The sequence below is a fragment of the Callospermophilus lateralis genome, chromosome 3, assembly GCF_048772815.1.
Source record: "Callospermophilus lateralis isolate mCalLat2 chromosome 3, mCalLat2.hap1, whole genome shotgun sequence".
Lineage (NCBI taxonomy): Eukaryota > Metazoa > Chordata > Mammalia > Rodentia > Sciuridae > Callospermophilus > Callospermophilus lateralis.
The window spans coordinates 156,869,122-156,889,170 of NC_135307.1; the positions used below are offsets into that span (position 1 = coordinate 156,869,122).

General features: G+C 38.3%; 2 protein-coding genes across 3 annotated transcripts in view; both read right to left on the reverse strand.

The window, feature by feature from the left end:
* Positions 1–1,622: 1,622 nt before the first annotated feature.
* Smim26 (small integral membrane protein 26) lies at positions 1,623–3,459 on the reverse strand. The gene is made up of 2 exons (XM_076848922.2): positions 3,289–3,459; positions 1,623–1,979 (listed from the first exon to the last, which is right to left on the reverse strand). The coding sequence occupies exons 1-2, from the start codon at positions 3,401–3,403 to the stop codon at positions 1,813–1,815; spliced, it is 282 nt and encodes a 93-aa protein (XP_076705037.1). The 5' UTR covers positions 3,404–3,459; the 3' UTR covers positions 1,623–1,812.
* A 2,619-nt stretch (positions 3,460–6,078) lies between these two features.
* The window catches only part of Sec23b (SEC23 homolog B, COPII component), a 37,326-nt gene continuing 23,355 nt past the window's right edge, over positions 6,079–20,049 (reverse strand). For both annotated transcript variants that reach the window (XM_076848923.2, XM_076848924.2), the window contains exons 14-20: positions 18,604–18,757; positions 16,426–16,503; positions 13,716–13,877; positions 13,160–13,246; positions 10,684–10,839; positions 9,895–9,960; positions 6,079–7,386 (exon numbers count right to left, since the gene is read on the reverse strand). In XM_076848923.2, coding sequence (XP_076705038.2) covers positions 7,297–7,386; positions 9,895–9,960; positions 10,684–10,839; positions 13,160–13,246; positions 13,716–13,877; positions 16,426–16,503; positions 18,604–18,757 — 793 coding nt within the window. In that variant the 3' untranslated portion in view covers positions 6,079–7,296. The remainder of the gene's footprint in view (positions 7,387–9,894; positions 9,961–10,683; positions 10,840–13,159; positions 13,247–13,715; positions 13,878–16,425; positions 16,504–18,603; positions 18,758–20,049) is intronic.

A 20,049-nucleotide genomic window follows, 5' to 3' on the forward strand; every position in this document is an offset into this window, starting at 1 on the left:
GCCTTGTTTCTCTGGAAATCACTGAAGGTGGGCAATGTTTTCTGTCAGGTTCATGCTATAGTTCCAATCTTTCCCATACTTCTGATTCACTTCTCACCATCCCTGTATACCACTGTCTGCTATTTCTTACTTGTTTGATGCCAACCAAATTGACCCAACACACCCAAATGGCACTGATCCACACTTGATCTCTGATATCACTTGGGAAGATGAGGTCTCTGCTGTTGGCATCTGGAGCTACTTGCTATTTTGGAATCCTTGTCGCTTAGGTTGACTGCACCAAAGCAATGCTCAGGCCACCCATGTGGTGAAACTGACAAATGAGAAATCAAAATGAGGGTCTGAAAGTTATTGTGCTATAGGAGAATCCAGAAACACTTGATTCCTGCCCTGTACACATTCCTATCCCTCATAGGGTCTCAAATAGCTATGAACAAGAAAACACTAAATAAAGTTAGAAATGAATGCCACTTTATTAATAACTGAGGCAATATTTGATAATCTACAAGGCAAGGGTCTGATAAAAGCTGAACTGCAGCTCTCACAAGGATAGAAGCCAAACATCAGAGCCAAGAAAGGTTAATCAGAACTCAGCACTGTATGGGCTAGGGATGTGGCTCAAGTGGTAGCGCGCCCGCCTGGCATGCGTGCGGCCCGGGTTCGATCCTCAGCACCACGTACAAACAAAGATGTTGTGTCCGCCAAGTACTAAAAAATAAATATTAAAAAAAAATTCTCTCTCTCTCCCTCTCTCTCTCACTCTTTCTTTAAAAAAAAAAAAAAAAAAAGAACTCAGCACTGTAGCTGGGAAGCAGTGTATTCTAAGGCTAGCTCCATTACTATAGAACAGGAAGAACAGAAGAAAAAGCAGCAGGAAAATAAACAAGGCAGAGAGCCCAGGTAGGCTCAGTGAGTGGCTCAGTGAGTGGCTACTTCCACTTCCTCTCCAATTCCTAGTGTCAGGCCCTCTGAAGACCTCAATATATTATCTGCTTTAATTCTGTATTCCCATTGCACTTTTGATTTAAACTCACTTGTGTGGGTTTGTTGCTTGCAACCAAAAGTGATCAGTGAGGAAACTGATATCACCCTCAGTTTTTAGAATAGAACTAGCCAGTTGGCCTACAATCTATACCTGCTAAAGGAATTGGGATTTTGCACTGATACTAAAGAACAGGTCAAGTCTATTTAATTCAAGAATTATAAGCTAATTCATAACATTCTTACCCCAAACCCAATAGTTCTCAGAGGGCTGCTGTGAATCCCAAACTAAACATCATGATTTTGTTGAATCTATCTGTGTGTGTGTGTGTGTGTGTGTGTGTGTGTGCATGTGTGTGTGCACATTTCCATAATTCAGGGCTAAATCCCCAGCCCTGAATTATCCCTAAAGACCACTAAGGCTCTGTCTAGTAGCAACATGAAAAAAAAAAAAAAATGAAGTTACAGGAAATTAAGCTTATGGAAACTCTCAATGTGAAATTTCAAACAATTTTTCACTCATGTGAAAATAGAGGAATACTTCTTGAATTATGTGAATTTATAGTTTCTTTCAAGGAAATATTTATTACATGGTATATGATTATTCTATTCAGAAACAAAAATGGAAATCAAGTCATCTGTAAATTTTTTTTAAATATTTATTTTTTAGATATAGGTGGACACAATATTTTTATTTTTGTACATGGTACTGAGGATCGAACCCACTGCCTCACGCATGGTAGGTGAGCACTCTACCTCTGAGCCACAACCCCAGCCCCATCTATCAAATTTAAATGCTGAACCAAAGTTCTTATTTATAGAATTCATCAATCATGATTCCGATCCAGAACTACCAGTCCATGATTTCAAATACTCGAGGATCTTCGTAGTGTATGGAACAAAATCTTCTTTATATGTGACAATCGTTTCCACATAAAACTGTTTTGGGGACTCAGGTATTTCACTTGTTGAGACATCCTTTTGCTCTACTTCATTACCTTAAAAAAAAAAAAAAAGGAAACACCTCAATTATTAACTTATGAAGCAATTGCTAGAGTCCTGGAAATAAACAAAGGTAAAAATTATGCCATCAGATGCCTGTACTTTCTTTCTTTAAAAAACAACAAGACTATTCAGGAGGCTGAGGCACATGGATTTCAAGTTTCAGGTACCGCACAGTAACTTGGTGAGTCCATGTCTCAGAATTCAACACATTGTTTTAAAAGGGCTGGGGATATCACTCAGTGGTAAAGCAACCCTGAGTTCAATCATCAAAATTGAGAAAAAAGAAAAAAAAAGTAAAGAAAAACATGACCACTAGAAATTAAATAATTAAATACTGGACATAAATACTTAGTATTCATGAACAAATGACACTTTCAGCATGAGTTTCACACTACAAGTTTATTGAGATATATATGTGTGTGTATATATATGTACACACACACACACACACACACACACACACACCCACACCATACAATTAACTCACTTTAAAAGATACAATTTGCTTGGGGCCCAGTAGGAATGTTGAGGCAGGAGGATCGCCAAGGTCAAAACCAGCCTCAGCAACTTATAGCAAGGCCCTATAGGTAATTTAGCAAGCCTCTGTTTCTAGGTAAACTATAAAGAGGGTTGGGGATATGGCTCAGCGTTAAGCTGGGTTCAATCCTTAGTACCAAACAAACAAACAAAACACACACAATTCAATGGTTTTTAATATTTTCAGATTTGTGCAATCAGCGATTCTGGTATATTTTCATTCAGTATAAAACAAAACAAACAACAACAACAATAAAAAAAACCCTCATACCCGTAGCAGTCACCCCCATTCTTCCCCACACTTCACAGTCCCTGGCAACCACACTAACCAACTTTCTATCTCTACAGATTTCCAACATATATTTAATGACTAAGGGATTCCCTTATTAGCCCAGTAACTGGAAAGATTTAAACAGTACTCGGGTGCTAAAAATTCTAAAATTAATTGCTCGCCATATGCGACGAGGGCTAATGATTCAAAGCATCACTTGGTTAAGCTCTCGTGCCGGGTCTCTGAAATTCCATCTTGGCCTTTACAGATTTACTTTAGTCAATAAACAAGACTTCGTTAACACTATCTTAAAAGCAATTGCTGACATTTAGGTCTTTGCGGAGTCCATTATAACAAAGGGCTCAAAGCCACCGCTTCGTCTAGCCTAGCAGAATAAAACTGGAACTTTAAAGCCAGGGCAAATCTCGTCCATTACCCCCTGGGAACTTCCCACGGATGGCGGTGTGTCAGCAGGCAGGCCTGGAGAACCCTACCTGGTGGCTTTTTTTTCTGGACAAAGTAAAACGTGGAACCCAACAGAGTCCAGGTGCCCAGTGCATAGACCACAGACATCCGCCGGTACCAGGACGTGGCCCGTTCCGGGTTCATGGCGCGGCACCTCCTAGAGTCCAGTAGCCTGAAGCCCAGAACGGAAGCAGGTCTCCGGACCAGTCCGTTACCGGAGCCGCCGCCACCAATGAGAAACAGGCCCCGCGGCCACTTCCTGCCTTAGCCGCGGTGCATCCTGGGGCGTGTAGTTCAGAAGTCGCTCTCCACTCGCAGGCCTGAGCTGGGAATTTTGGGATCCGAGACTAGCGCTAGCTACAGCACGCAACAAGTGGTGGGGAACAGAAGGTAACTTTTCAGAGCCGAAACCTCTCACTTGAAGAATTGCAATGCCGTTCTTACCTAAGTCATATAGTTATTTGAAAAGGTTCATTCCGTTTCTCTTTCATTTGCCGTATTTGCGAGGATACCACTTCTCTTGCCGCAACTCTGCTTTCCCTCATTTTCCTGTCCTGAATTCTGTCTGGGTGCACTTTGGTTACCTCCAAGTCAAAGCTAATCTTTCCTCTGTGTTCTGGATGACATTCTTTTACCTCCGCGGGACCTTTCCCATCAATTACACCCGAATGCCCACCTCGCTCCCATTTTCATTCTATTGACTTTTATCGTTCATCATACAAACCGTTCCCATGTCTCAAAAAATGAAAACATTGTTGACTCCAGGCACTTTCAGCTTTTATCCATTCATTTCTTCAAAGTATAGTTTACTCAATAGACTGAACAATCTGAGAGCAAGGCTGGTGTGTTTGGTCCAAAACTAAAACTTTTTAACACTCCTCAAACTTGATTTCTAAAGAGCATTTGACACTGACACTACACCTGCCAGCCTCTTTTTAACGCCTGAAAAACATTTTCAGCTAAGTGAGGTGGTGCACTGTAATCCCAGCTACTCCTGGGCCTTAGGCAGGAGGATCTCAAATTTGGAGCCAGCCTGGGAAACTTAGAGAGAGCCTGCCTCAAAATAAAAAGGGCTGGAGATGTAGCTCAATGGTGGAGTGCTCTTGAGTTCAATGTCCAGTAGGAGAGGCAGAGGATGGGGGCGACAGAAATTTCTTTTCAGAACTCTTCATATTGCCCACCTTTTAAAAATTGGCATTCTACACCTACAAAATCTAATTCTAAAGGTATAGTTGTCTTAAATGTGAAGGCTAAAACCATAAACCTAGAAGAAAACATAGGAGAAAATCCTTGCCACCTTGGGATAAGCAAAGATTTCTTAGAATACAAAAAACATGATTCTCAAAGCAAAAACTGATAAATTGGACTTTTTCAAATAGAATTTTAGCTCTTCACAAGTCACAGTGGAGAAAACAAAGACAGAATAACATTTTTGAAACTCATATATCTGACAAGGCCTTGTATTCCAGAATGTTAGGACTCCTAAAAAATTAATTATAAAAAGACAACCCAACTAAAAAGCAGATAACACTTTTGAATTCAATAAAAGGTATACAAATGGTCAATAAGCGCAGGAACACCAGTTATCACAGAAATGAAAATAAAGCACCCATTAGAATAACTAAATTTAGACTGAGAATACACCAAAAGTTGCAAGGATTTGGAGAAGATGAAACTCATAAATTTACTGGTGGGAACACAAAATGTTAACAAACTCTTAGCAAAGCTAGCAGTTTTTAAACCTGAACATGAACTTACCACACAACCCAATCCATTCTTATTTACCCAAGAGAAATAAAAACACCTCTGTCCACAAAGACATGTATATGGACATTCTGTTTTATTCATAGTAGCAAAAAAAGGAAGCCACTCAAATGTCTATCAACTAATGAATGTATAAATGAAGTGATATACCACTTGACAATAAAAAGGAACTACTGAAACATGTACCACAAATGAAGCTCAAATGGATTATGCTACATGAAGAAGCCAGGCACAAAAGAAACCAAACATAAAATTCTAGAGAACTCATTTTCATTTTCTTATAGATCAATCATTACCTTCTAATGTCATTCACTTCTAATTTTTATTTGTTGGTCTTCCCTAACTAGAACATAAGCTCCATGGAGGCAGGAATATTTACCTCATAGATATATTTCCAGCACCTAGAAGATTACTCCATAGAGCAAGTACTGGATAGTTATTTGTTGACGGATTGAAATAATAGCTCCAAGGTTCTAAGAGAAGATTATTTTGGGTCTAGAATTTTAGATCCAGCAAAGTTGCCAAATATGGAAACAGAATAGACTTGCAGATATGCCTAGATCCAATGAATTATTTCCCATGTACTCTTTTTAGGAAAAGTTATTTGAGATAGCAAAATGCCTATGGGATAAAGATAGAGTAGAACTAATGCAGGATTCCAAATGAAAGAAACTCCTGGGTGACAGTTATGCATCACATCTAGAAAGCAACTGGATATCTGCAAACCTCTAAAGAAAAAAAACGGACTAATTCAATAGAGTTAGCTAGAATTTTTCAGTAATCAGATAAGGAAAAAAAAAAACTCTCAAAAAGCAATCCAAAATGAGAAATTCCTAGGGAAACAAGTCTAGGAAATCATAAACCAAAAGAAAAGCAAGCCAGCATGTGGCATGATGAACACATAAGAAAAGTGCCTTTGATTTTATCATTTGGAATGTTTCTTTTAGTGGCATGGGGACTGACTGAGACAACAAACCTTTGGAAAAAAAAATGTGTTACCACCCCCTCAATTGGACATGAACAATATTTACATCATCACACTGTGTAAATGTTCTTTATTAGCTTTCACAATGAACTTAGAGACAAAAACAAAATTATGGTTATAGGCCAAAATACAGATTTTATCAATCTTGATAATATAAAAATAAAGGTATAGCTAACCAAAACTGGAGGGTAGAGACAAAGGTCTTAAAACTCTCATTCTATGAAAATAGGAAAGATAACCTGCTAAACATGAATATACCAACAAAAAAATGTATAAGCAAAGAGAAGGTCTGAAATTGTCAGAAGAGTAGGTTTAGGTTTAGGGAGTGAAGGAAATTGTTACTTGTTATAAGTTCTTTAGGATAAAGTGTTTTGACCATACATATGTATACTTTGATTAAAAAAACAGTACCTGTTCAAGTTATTTTACTTGATACCTAAGATTGTGTATTCACTGTTATAGCCACTTAGGCTTTCTTTTTTCCCCCCGTCATTACTGGGAACTAAACCCAGGACCTTGTGCATGCTTGGCAAGCACTCTGCCACTGAGCTACATTTAAAAAAAAATTTATTTTAATATGGGGTCGCCTAAATCATCCAGGCTGGCCTGGAACTTGTGATTTTCCTGTCAGTCTCCTACATCACTGAGATTATAGATGTTCACCATCATACTCTGCTTCCCATTAGTCATTCCTGATGTCTACCTGGGCTGGACTCCTGACATGGAAGTTACTTGTGAATCAGGGTAGCAACCCTCCACACTGCCTCAACAGAATTGCACACATTTCATACTTTCCATAGATCTCAACATCTGGGCAGTAAGTAAGAATTAAGTTCAGAAAGCACGTCTTAAGGGAGTTAACACACACACACACACACACACACACACACACAGAGACCTCAGGAAATCAAATTTGTTAAAATTAGCATTATTTTAGCTAATGGCTCCAGATTTATTTCTTCTATGATCATTTAAGATTTCATCTGAACAAGCTGCCAAAATACATCACCTCTGATTTTATACAGACCCCCCAAAATTTAGGATACAAAAAGCACAGAAACATCTTCAAGTACCAAAACATTTATGACTTCACAATTTCATGGTACAGGAAGAGGGACACAAATAAAGAATACAAATAAATTATTATCTGAAGACTTACATACAAAACTTCCTTTGATTATTTGTTAAAATCTGCTAGAAAAGTGAAAGGAATGTTATTAAGCATTTATAAACAATTGTGACCATGATTTGACAGTGTTTTCTTCAATTTTCTGGTCACATCTTTAGCTTAACAGGCACTAGAGACAGCCAATTTCTTCAAATGATCCATGAACACCTGCAGGCTGACATCATCAGTGAGGATGGGTGCTCCAGTCTCCTGAAATTTAATGATAAAGGCTTACTGACAGATGCCTGAAAAGCTGGTGAAAATTCACAAGTTTTAAAATATATTTTCACAGGTCTTCCCTTTGCTCTACATCACTCCCATTCTCTGCCTTGCTAACTACTTTCAACTGAAGCATAATTTCATCACAAAAGCCTTCCCTGGTTCACTGAGACTAGGCCACAACCTCTGCGCATTGAAGACACAGTTTTGAGCATAAGCCTTTCTATTTTACCCTCTCTCACCATTCTCCCACCAGATATGAGCTCTCTGAGGCCCACATACTCTTCTCCTTTGTGCCCCACTACTCTGCCAGCATAGAGCTAGAGCCCTGCTCTCAAGTGCTCTGCTTACAACAGGAGCTTGAGAATGGTGTGCTCATCACAGGTGAGTAAGCTAGCATCTCCACCGACAGATAGATATTTGTAATATCAGAAAAAACTTATGATTTAATTAACACTGTGAAAAGAACTGGATAGAAAACTTGATTTGTAAAGACAGATAATATACATATACTTTATATATAAGTATAATTGTATTAATCAAATACAAATACAATATATAATATACATAGTAGATACAATATATAATTAAAAATTATACTTATATTTATGAATATATATACACAAACAAAATTACATTACCTAGAAAGAAGCTAAAAATACTATAGGTAATTTTATTTTACTTGTTTTTTCTAAATATTCAAATTTTCTAAAATGAAACTGTACTATTACAATTAGAAAAACGTAAACATGATCAAAATGTTATCAGAGAACTTCCAATTCTGGGAAATAGGAGTTGATAATGTAATTTTTTTCTATTCCTCCCACTAAATACAACTTAAAACCTTGGACATTTTCTATAGAAAACATCAGAAGATTTGAATGTAGCTCTGTTGTAGAGCACTTGCCCAGCATATACAGGGTCCTGGGTTCAATTCCCAATACTGAGGGAATTGTGGAGGAGGGGAGAAAAAAAGCAAATAGTCCAACTTGGCTAAGGAAAAAAAAATACAAGAGATTTCTTTGAAGAAGATACATAGATGGTAAAGAACCTACCTTTGTTGAATGAACATGAAAAGATGTTCAATATCATTAGTCATTAGGAAAATGTAAATTAAAATCACAATAATATGTCATTGGACACCCATGAGAATAGCCAAAATAAAAATAATGATAACACTAAATACTGGCAAGAATGCAGAGAGACTGGATCACTAATATATTGCTAATAGGGATGTAAAATAATATAGGTACTCTGGAAAAAATTGGCAGTTTCTTTAAAAACTAAATCAGTAACCACCATATGACCTAATAAATGCACTCCTGAGCATTACTCTCAAATAAATAAAGATTTATGTTAAAAAAAAAAAAAAAAATCTGAGCCAAGCATGTGGCACACACTTGTAACTGCAGCTCAGGAGGCTGAGGCAGAAGGATCATAATTTCAAGGCCAGCCTGGGCTACTTTACTTAGCAAGACCCTCAAAATAAAAAAGGACTGGGGATGCAGCTTCATGGTAGAGTTTACTAGGCCTTAGGTTCAACCCCCAGCACTACAAAAAACAAAACAAAACAAAAACCTGTGTTAGCAGCTGCCCTTCAATGAATGAAGACTAAATAAACTGGGACACATTCATACTTACTGTGAATTAAAATTTGGCAGGTAAAAAGGAACAAATTGTTACATGTAACAACTTGGATGAACCTCTAGATAATTATGCTAGGGAAAAAAGCCAATTCGAAAGGTTACATTCTGCGTGACTTCATATTTATAACATTGTTGGTGACAAAATTATAGAAATGGTGGACAGGTTAGCAGTTGCCAGGTGTTAAAGAAGAGACAGAAGCAGGAAGGAAATGAGTGTGACTATAAAAAGGCAGTTATGACAGATCCTGTGGTGATGGAAATTTACATCTTGACTGTACTGATATCCTACTCTGACACTGAATTACTGGTTTGCAGGATTTTACCATCAGAGGAAAAATAAGTAAAGGTATATGGAAGCTCTCTGTATTTTTTTTTTTTTACAACTGCATATAAATTTACAGTTATATCAAAAATAAGTTTTAAAAAGGTTATAAGAAAATAGAATTTTAGAAGTCATATGTGAGAGACAAATGCTGGGAAAACTAGACAAAGGAGGAAGAGGGATGAAAAGTGAAGAGAAGGCAGAACCAACCAATGGTGAGCAGGAGTTGCCCTGTGGTCTTGGGAGAGGACTGCCATGTGTATGGGGAGAGCCAGCTGGAGCCACAGTGCTGTGTTCTGGCCCTGGCTGACCCTGACACATGGACACTGTGGACTATGGAAAGAGACCCACATAGGCAGCTCCCCACTCCCATCACAACTATATCAATTGAGGGTTTCTTTGTTTTTTCCCTTAGCAAAATACCCAAGTTATTCTGTCTCTGAAATAAAAGGATCCAAATTTTTCTGACTTTAAAACATGTTTTTTAAGAAGGAGCATGGTCTATTCCACAAACACCTGACAATTTCTTACCTGTCCCCAAGCATACAGGTTATTGTGTGTCTGAGAAGGGTTCACTTTGGACAGAAGAAATCGAGCCTAAGAAAACAAACAAAAAATACCATTTAAATATTTTTTTTAAAAGTAACATTAATATTAGTGTAATAGAAAAAAGTAAGATAAATTTTTTTCAATACTTTTTTGGTTAAATTAGACATTTTTTTATTGTATGAGAACCTATTTGTTTAGCTTAAGCCCACTGGTTCCCCACTCATGAAGGATCCTAAAAACACTGGTATTCCTATGCTTTTGATATCAGCACATACCTTTAAAAAGTAGTCATAGTTGGAAGATTACCTATATGTCAATTTATGTCACCACATAAAATAGTATTACTATTTTGTTGTTGTTATTGTTTTTGTTTTTGAGGAAAAAGAAAGTTTTATTGCTTTTCTAGCAAAGAGAAACACAGGGGACTGCTGCCCAAAGGCTGTGATTCTGCCCACCAGCAGGAACAGGGGGCTTTTTAAAGAGGTGATTCAAAGGCTACATCCCACATGTTCTCTGTTGGAGTTGTAACTCACTTGTTAATTTGGGAGATAGTCATTTCTGAGATCTTCTGGTACTAGCCCCAAAGTCTGGATTATTTAATTCCTATGGCAGGTGTGTACCCAAGGGCAGCTAAATCTGCCTAAAATGGGGAAGAATTGTAATCCTATTTCCCCTGAGACTAGGGAAAGGGAGAGCCCTGTCTGGTTTTATAGCCATAAAAACAGATCATAAAACTGACAGATCATTAGAGCTAAAACTCGGTTCACTCACTTGACTACCACCATGCTCCGTGTTGATGTAACGTGGCATTGGGAAGCGGGCTTGCAGAATTTCTTGAGCATCATCCAATGGTGCCTGCAAAAGGTGCTTGAAATTTTCGTACTCAGGCATGTCTTGGTAGCCAGCTTTCTGCCACTGGGCTATAGTCTATGTTAAAAAACAAAAAAGCAAACAAACAACAACAACAAAAAAAAAACTGTATGGAAACATTATAATGTTAGCCCTCATCAATGTTCAGACATGCTACCACTCCCACCATCCAGAACATGTTCCCAGTGAAGTCTTGTGTTAAAAATGAGAAGTTTCTGAGGGAAGTAAAGCAGAGTTGGCTAGGAGGAGGAGAAATAGGAACTGGTAAACAGGGTGCATACAAGGCACCACCTATGTAGTTCTCCCAGTCACCAGTTACACCTCGTCTTCCCTTTCTAACTATATACACTAACTAGTTATCAGAGCCCAGTCTAAATAGTCATTTCTTCATTCTTCATAGGCTGGCTGCCTACAAAGAATCTGTGCCCCCATCTCTTTTTCTAATAACATACACACATTATACCCTTCCTCTGTCATATAGATTGGGTGGGTCTCACCCATCCCCATCCCTTGCTCCTCCTGGGCCCTGATTTGGGATACTCTTGGCAGGGGGATAAAAGCTGTAAGAAAGTATCAGTGTTAATTAGGCAATGAAGAGAAGGCAATATAATAAACTATGGAAAATATAGGTTATTTGTTTCCCTATGGAGCTAAATAATTTGTATTTTATTCCCTTTTCTGTAGTCCTCAGAAATATCTTATATACACAGGAAATCAAGAAATACTTATTATTATTTTTATTTAAACTTTTTTGTAGTTACAGATGTACCACATGCCTTTATTTCATTTTATTTTTAAGTGATGCCAAGAATCAAACCCAGTGCTTTACACATGCTAGGCAAGCGCTCTGCCACTGAGCTACAGTCAACCCAAGAAATACTTAACTAATCTGTGTATCTTATAGGTAAACTGGAGTTCTTTCTCCTGTTACTTTAGGGATACAAAGAAAGGAAAAATTGGAGAGGAAAACAGAAAAGATATAGCAAGTGTTCAATGAGTTTTAGCAACATAACTATAAATATGACACCAGAGGGCCCTCTTTAGATGGTTCCTTTCACAGCCTGCTCTCCTGGTCTTCTCAAAACTGTCAATTACCATTCCCCAAGTCTTAATTTTTTTACTGACTGGTGATCTGGAAGAAATGCCTACAAGCTCACTTAGGTCCAAGAGTTCATAAGAACCCCCAAAACCAGTAGACTTAGGGATTTGGGAGAGCAAAAACAATATTATTGATTTTGTCTTTAGAAGCCCTAACTTGCACACAGAAGGTGCTTAACAAATATATGAATAAATAAGACTGGGGACTGCATTAAATATCTATAAGGGGTGAGCTGAGGCCAAATGAGGTTATACTGTTAGTAAGAGCAGTTAGCTGATCAAGTGGCAGGCAGAGTGGGTGTTAACATGCTGAAAAAGTTTCAAGATAAAAAATATTGACTAGTATTAGAAAACTAATATTTCCTAGGTTAATTCTAAAACATTATCTTCTCAAGACATACAAAATCACTTCTAATATTGAGACTCTAGGAAGTCAAATCAAGTGCCTAAGCAATTTACTGAATGTAAATAATGAACAAGAGAAAATCCATCATTACTGAATATGATACTCAATAAAAGGATTCTTCTCTCATAAAGATACAAATAATTCAGAAGAACCATTCCCCTTGGGAATCCACATCTTTCTCTTGAAGCTTTAAGAAATGGATACTGCCCTGGAAGCCATATACAGCCAATTAAAGGATCCATAGATCCAGAGTAATGTTTTTTTATGTTATTTCATCCAAGACAAAGTATAGCCCCAAACATAACTCTAATATAACACTGAAAGGACAGTAGTATGCATAAAAAGTTTACTGAAGAATAAACTGGTCTTGACTAAAATTTACTTCACAAAGTAATCAATTCAGTGATTTAAAAGATACCTGAGATTTACTAACAAATATATTAAACACACAAAATGTACAAATATCCCACAGACCTGAAAAAAGATTTTGTCTCATTTAGAACTAAAGTCATGATATTCATTATATTAAACTGCGTGTTTTCTAAGACCAATTTTGTGTGGTGAGGGGAGGTGGCAGGGGAAGGGATGCCACTTTCTAGAGATTAAACACAAGAGTGCTTTACCAATGAGCTACATCCCCAAACCTTTTTATTTTTGAGACAGGTCCTCCCCAACTTGCTGAAGCTGACCTCAAACTTGCAATCCTCCTGCTTTAGCTTCCCAAGTCACTGATATTACAGGCATGTGGCACTACACTAAGCTCTAAGCTCAAATTCTTATTTCAAATGTCATTAAAAATAAATAAATAAATAAATAAATAAATAGCAAGAAAACAAAAATAAGTCAGGAAAGAAACTAATAATACCATCTTACCTCACCAAGATAAATGACAATTTGGAAGAAAGTATCCATCAGCAAAATTCTGTCTGCCAGAATGCTGCTGCTATCCAAGAGAACTGGCTAAGGAAAAAAGGAGATATGTTATTGGTCTTCCTTCTTCACTACATGGCAACCACTCTAATCCCACACCCAGAGCTTTGCTGAACAGTGAAGAAAGCTGTTTACAATGTTTTCCACCACATTCTGGCTTCTAACTCAGTGGTTGTAAGTCTCAATGTCACAGAGAGAAGATTCAAACAATTCTTTATCAATTGGGAAGAGAATTTAGTGATATCTTGAGATCTAGAAACCAGAAATCATTTTAAACTTTCTCAGTTTTGTGCTAGAAATCTATTTAATGAATCCAGTGTTTCTCTCAAATCTATTTGAGCTGTAGTTGAGACAGAATGGAGTTGCCTACATTAAAAACAGCATTTTATACAGTCTTATAAAAGTTTACTACAAACAATTTTTATTATGATTTTTATTTTAATTTAAAAATACTTTCATTACATTAAAAATAAAGAAGTGCATGCACATCCAGCCTTACCTCTGGTGGCCCGTGGAATGAGTAGGAGTAGAGAATGGGCTGGATCATGATAAGGGACTGGGTCAGATCCTGCCTGGCAAAGTGGTGTCTATAGTAGGACGACTCATCAGGACTGTTGTTAAACACTTGAAGAAATGGAGATCTTCTAAGATGGAACATGAACTGCATTTACCAAGGAAAAAAAAAGAAGAATGGACATAGTTACAACCTTGGATACACAAAGTAGATCCACCTAAGGTTTGTGAAACAGGAGAACCCAGATTCAAATAGAAGGCCTCTGGGTTCACAAAGAAAGAAGCAGGTGACACCAGGGGATAAGGGAAAGGGAAAGGAGGAGTTGTTTAACAGGTGTAGAGTTTTAGTTTTTCAAGATGAGAAATTCTAGAGATCTGCTGCACAACAATGTTAATGTACTTAATATTACACATTGTACTCTTAAAACATAAGAAGGTACATTCTGTTATGTGTTTTTTACCATGATTAAAAATTTTTAAGAAAGTTTTTTTGTTGTTGTTTGTTTTGTTTTGATACCAGGTATTAAACCCTTTGGGCTCTTAATCATAGAGCCATATCCCCAGCCCTTTTTATTTTTTATCTCCAGATGATCTCATTAAGTTGCTTTGAGCCTCACTAAGTTGCTGAGGCTGGCTTTGAACTTGTGATCCTCCTGCCTCAGCCTCCTGAGCCACTTGGGATTATAGGCGTGCACAACTGCCCCCAGTTAGAAAATTTCATTTATTTATTTATTTATGTTTGGTACCAGAGATTAAACTCAGGGCCTTTTAACCACTGAGCCATATTTCCAGCCCTTTTTATTTTGAGATAGGGTCTCACTAAATTGCCGAGGGCCTTGATAAATTGCTGAGGCTGGCTTCAAATTTGTGATCCTCCTACCTCAACCTCCCGTGTACCATCAGGCCCGGCAAGGAAGTTTATTGTCTTGTTCTTTCTCCCCGGCCCCCTTTTTTTTAAGCATTTCTGGATATTTCAAAGCTTCCATATAAAATGGGAGAGCAAAGAATCATTTTTTTCCCAGAGTTCCTGGGTTGTGATGTAATTTTCTCTCAAAGAAATTAAATCCAGTGAGGAAAAGATACAAATGGAGCTTCTGAATTATGAGCCAGGGTACAAGAAAAATGGGCTTGAGGAAGGGAGTCCAGCAAGAGACTTCCCAAAGCTATAAGGCCTGAGGATATACCTTGCAAGACATGCATGAGGAGACCAGAGTGGGGTATGAGGAGGGATGGAGAAGGGGAGTCCATGTACAGGAATGGTAGATGAGAGCTCAGGATAGACTGGTTAGTTGGAGTGAGGTTAAGTACAGGGGAGAAGGGCATAAGAGATGACATTGGAAATGTATGTTCTTTATCCTAAGAATTAGAGAGGGCACAGCAGATGGTTAGCTCACTCTAAATAGAGTTTCTAGAACATGAAAAGGAGCTGCCTTTAGAAGTATTAAGTTTCTAACTCACCATATACTAAACCGTAGGTTCCTAAATAATGTGGGCTGACATTTAAGGCATCTTATGTACCAGGCACAAAGGACTTGAAAAGAATTATTATTTTTTTTTAAGAAATGTTTTTTTTTTAATTTTTTTTTTTTTTTTAGTTGTTGATGGACCTTTATTTTATTTGCTTACTTATATGTGGTGTTGGGAATTAAACCCGGTGCCTCACACATATGAGGCAAGCACTCTTCCGTTGAGCTACAACTCCAGCCCCACGAATGATTTAGTCCTTCCAATAAGCCCATGTGGGTTCTCTTGCCATCCTTAGTTTATAGGTAGGGAAACTGAGGTACAGAGGGGTAAGCAAGTTGCCCAATGTCACCTCACATCTGAGTGGCAGAGCTGGACTATAACGCATGTTACTTGGCTCCAGAGACTAGACTCTCAACCAACACCTATCCTAGAATGCCTTGACATAAGGAATCTTATAAACCATCTGAACTGTTGGTTTCCAAACTGTGCTCTTCAGATTCTTAGTGAATCTTTGGGGCTTTGGGGTCAGAGGCTCTGATGTGACTCAGCCGGTGGGTGGTACATGAGGACAGAGCAGCACCAGTCAGTCTGCTTTACACACTGGCCTTTGAGGGAAAGTCCTCGGGCTTTAAAGAGATTGCAAACCAGTTCTCCAGATCACCTCCTCCCTTCTAAAGATGAGGAAACAAAAACCCACAGTGGTTTCTGATTTCAATGAAGATCAGCAGCAGCAGGGCCAGTGTTAGAGTTCCACCCTGACTGGCCTGTCCAGGACACTTCCCACAATACCTCAAGGTCTCAGCCATTCAGACATAGGCTCCTGAAAGTCCCAGGTCCCCCAATGCCAGCAGGCTCACATTTATAAAGTGCTGCAGGTGCCTGACACCATGCCAGATATTTAATACCTGATTGGCCTCAGTTTATGTCACCTCTACCCCATAGTCACCCACTGCGCAAGTTCTATTTCCTCATTTATAGATAGGAAAAGAATTCATAAAAAGTAGAATAACCTTTTACACCTACAGTTGAGTCTCAAAACATAAAAAGTCTTCACTTCACCCCAATGACAGATTTATTTCAATCATAACTTTTTGTTCTATAATTATTTTTTATTTATTTTTTCTTTTTCTTTTGCAATGCTGGGGATGGAATCCAAGGCCCTGTGCATGCCAGAAAAGTGCTTTATCATTGTGCTCCATCCCCACCCCCTAAAAATATATATTTCTTACCTGAGGATATAGAGAAAAGGAATCTGATAACCTAAAAGAAGTGGGGTCTTCTTTGTTATACTGTCCAAACTTCTGACACTAGAGAAAGAAAATTTAAAAAGAAAAAAAGAAAAGAGAAAAATCTTAGTGTCACCTGAAAAAAAATTTCAATACTATAAACTATGTTACAACCTTACGTCTGCCATTTCTTGTGTTCCAGACCAGCACTTCTCAGAGTAAGAGCAGAGAAATCACCAGAACTCTTGTTAAAATGCTCTTTTCAGAAGGAGCTAGAGATTCTGTATGCCTAGCCAGCTCTCAAGTAATGCTGGCCCAAGGTCCATCTGACCACCAAGGGGTTAGAAGAGCTCTCTCAGGTGCCTCTTCCATGTGAAAACCCTCAAGATTATAAACCAGCAATTACAGACACACCCTGGCATTCTCTCATACTACAATTCAGTTTCCCCTTCTTTCAATGACAGGTTTCAAAACCACATTGTTTACTCTTCGTGGCTTAATTTCTGATCACATATTTCCTCAGCCACTAGAGAACTAGGCTGTCCACCAGTTAAAGAAACCCCTTCTCTAACAATTACCTTCTTTCTAATAAGTTTCATGTCTTCTCATAGTTCTCATCTTCTTGAGCTGATGTAAGTCAGTTTCCCAAACTTCTTGAAATATTCTTTCAGTTGCTAAAATACCACTTTCCTATGTTTCTCCAACAAGTCTTCCCTGCCTTCTTTACAGGCTTCTTGTTTCTTTCTCCTCCTAACAATGGACTGCTCAGAGGTTACTTCTTGGCCCTCTGCAGTCAAGGTGTACCCTCAACCTCCTTTGACGGTGGTCTCTCCAATGTCCCCAGCATGAGCTGAAAGGTACAGCTACCTCCCACAGGCTGGATCCACCTGCCATGTCTTGCTTTCTCTCTCTCCTATTATCCTACTCTTTATAAAAAGATTTGATTCAAGGTTCAATTTCCACATGTAGGCTTTGCCATCCCCTTGGGCTGTCTGATCATCTATCCTCCCTTTGAAATCTAGAGGAACAATTTTCAAGTTTTGTTTGAAGTATTAATACTCCCTGATAAATGATTCCATGAGATGGCAAGGGCAAATAGAGGACTAAACAAAGTTAAATAGGTTTCTTCCCTAAGCTTTAAATCACAAATATATGCTGTGAATCTCTGAGAAAGTAAGATTTATGTAGTAGGCCAATTATCAATTAACTGCCTTGTGGCTCCAAATTTACTCCTTCTGCCTGCTGTGAAAAGAATATGAGCCCTTTAACTACTCTGCCAGTTGGCATGATGTTCAGCTTTGCCAGAAGAGGATGAGGAGTCAAGTGTTACTTGCTGAGTACCAGTGTGGTCATGTGGCAGCTGCCTTAGCACCAGGTCCCTATATCTCTGTGGCCTTTCCAGTGCTGAGATCCTAGAGTACACATAGCCAGTAGATACTCCAACATCCCATGTACCTCTGCTGAGATACTTCTCTGTGAATAGCATTCTCTAATACCCAGATGATGAATTTTATCAAATTCTAGACTGTTTCTAGCAAGTCCCTGTGACACAGCACCATGGCAAGTTCTCTGCTATGAAACAGTCATTGAGCCACAGCCACAATCTGGACCAGCCTTGGCCGGGGAGACAGTGCTCTACCTCAGCACTAGAAGTCACGTCTGTGCCTTATATCTGCTAGTTCTCTTTGCTTCTCAGTAGCTAACCTCTCCTTAACCTACTCCCGTTTTAATAATTCTTCATATAAAACCTTCCCTTTATTATTGTGTGATCTCCCTCCTCTTAGACCCAGACTAACAACATGAGGCATTTCCCTAAACTCAGTGTGCTTAGGTCCCTGTTTCCAAAAACCACCTTCCAGATCTGGAAAATACAGGACCACAGCATTCACAAAATGCCTCATCTAATTCAACTCTTAACATGCACAGATTTGCATCACTCTCCAAATGTTCTGTGCATGTTGTTTGGTTGTTTGGTCCCACTACAGTGTCAGTCTTTGAGGGAGAAATGTGCAGTGAATACTTCTTTCATATCGATCTCAAAATAATCAAGTGTTTGGCATAAGGTAAGTAACTGATAAATTCTTGCTGATTAATTCTATAAAATAATAGGGTTAAAAGACAATTTTCTCAAAAGTGGAGCAGAGAAAAAGACTAAATCTAATGCCATTATTCCCACTTTACCAGTCGGATGAGTTGTCGGTCCAACCATCGGAGCACATCGGGCCCCTCCTCTGATTCTGCCCGGAACACTCCAAGCCGTGCCATCAAAACTGCTGCAGCCTCCTGGTCAAATGCAGCTTCTATGTGCCTGAGCTGACTCTGTGCATCTGCCCAACTGACAATTTCAGAGTTAATGCCACACATACATTCAGGAATGATCAGAAGGCCAGATCTCCATTTGGATAAACACAATCCTGTATTTTCATCTAAGACAACAGAGATTTGAACTGCGCTTTCACTAAGAGATCACTGGAGTTTAACATATTCTCAATAACCTGAATGTGACCTCTGAAGGCTATAAATTCTAAAGAAAAATTATAGAAAAAAGAAGCATTTAACTCATTGATAATGGGGTGGGGGGAGAAAGTAGGTTATTGCTTTATATTTGCATGTTAAAAATTGGTAATATCAGGCTGGGGTTGTAGCTCAGTGGTAGAGTGCTTGTCTTTCACCCATGAGACCCTGGATTCAATCCTTAGCACTACATTAGATAAATAAATAAATAAAAATAAAGATATTGTGTCCATCAACAACTGAAAAAATATTTTTAAAAATGGTAATATCGAGGCTGGCGTTGTGGCTCAGTGCAGAGTACCTGCCTAGTATACATGAGGCACTGGGTTCGATCCTCAGCACCACATAAAAAAATAAAAAAATAAAATAAACTGTTTCTATCTACAACTAAAAATATATATTTTTTTAAAATTGATAATATCCATTATAAATGAGGCAACAGGGCATTCTTCTTAGACTACTGGGGAGAACACAAATTGGCCACTTAAGAGAATAGTTCTGAAGTATCTAAAATTTTATTGTCTGAAGGGCTGGAAAGAAATACCTGTGTGTGCAAAGACCTAAAAATATAAATGCATCACTGTGAGAAGGCAGGACTTGAAATGTCTTTTTAATAGAGGAATGATGAGCACCCAACTCATGGTGGCACACACTAATAATCTCAGCAGCTCAGGGTGCTAAGGCAGAAGGATCGCGAGTTCAAAGCCAGTCTCAGCAAAAGTGAGGCGCTAAAGCAACTCAGTGAAATATAAAATATAAATAGGATTGGGGATATGGCTCAGTGGTCGAGTGCCCCTGAGTTCAATCCCTGGTACCCACCCCTGAAAAAAAAAAATTGAGGAGTGATGTATCCTATCCAAACCATGCAATCCTATGTAACCATTAAAATAAGTCAGAGATAGGCCTGCAAATAAATACAAACATATATGATTTATAACTTCACAGAAATAGGATTGTGAAGTTAAACCAATAACAGCACCTCTGGGGAAAATAAGTGGAAAGAACCATAAACATACAGTCATCTCTTGGATCCATTGGAGAATGGTACTAAGCTCCCCCTCACTTATCAAAATTCATGGATGCTCAAGTTTCTTATATAAAATTGCAATAATT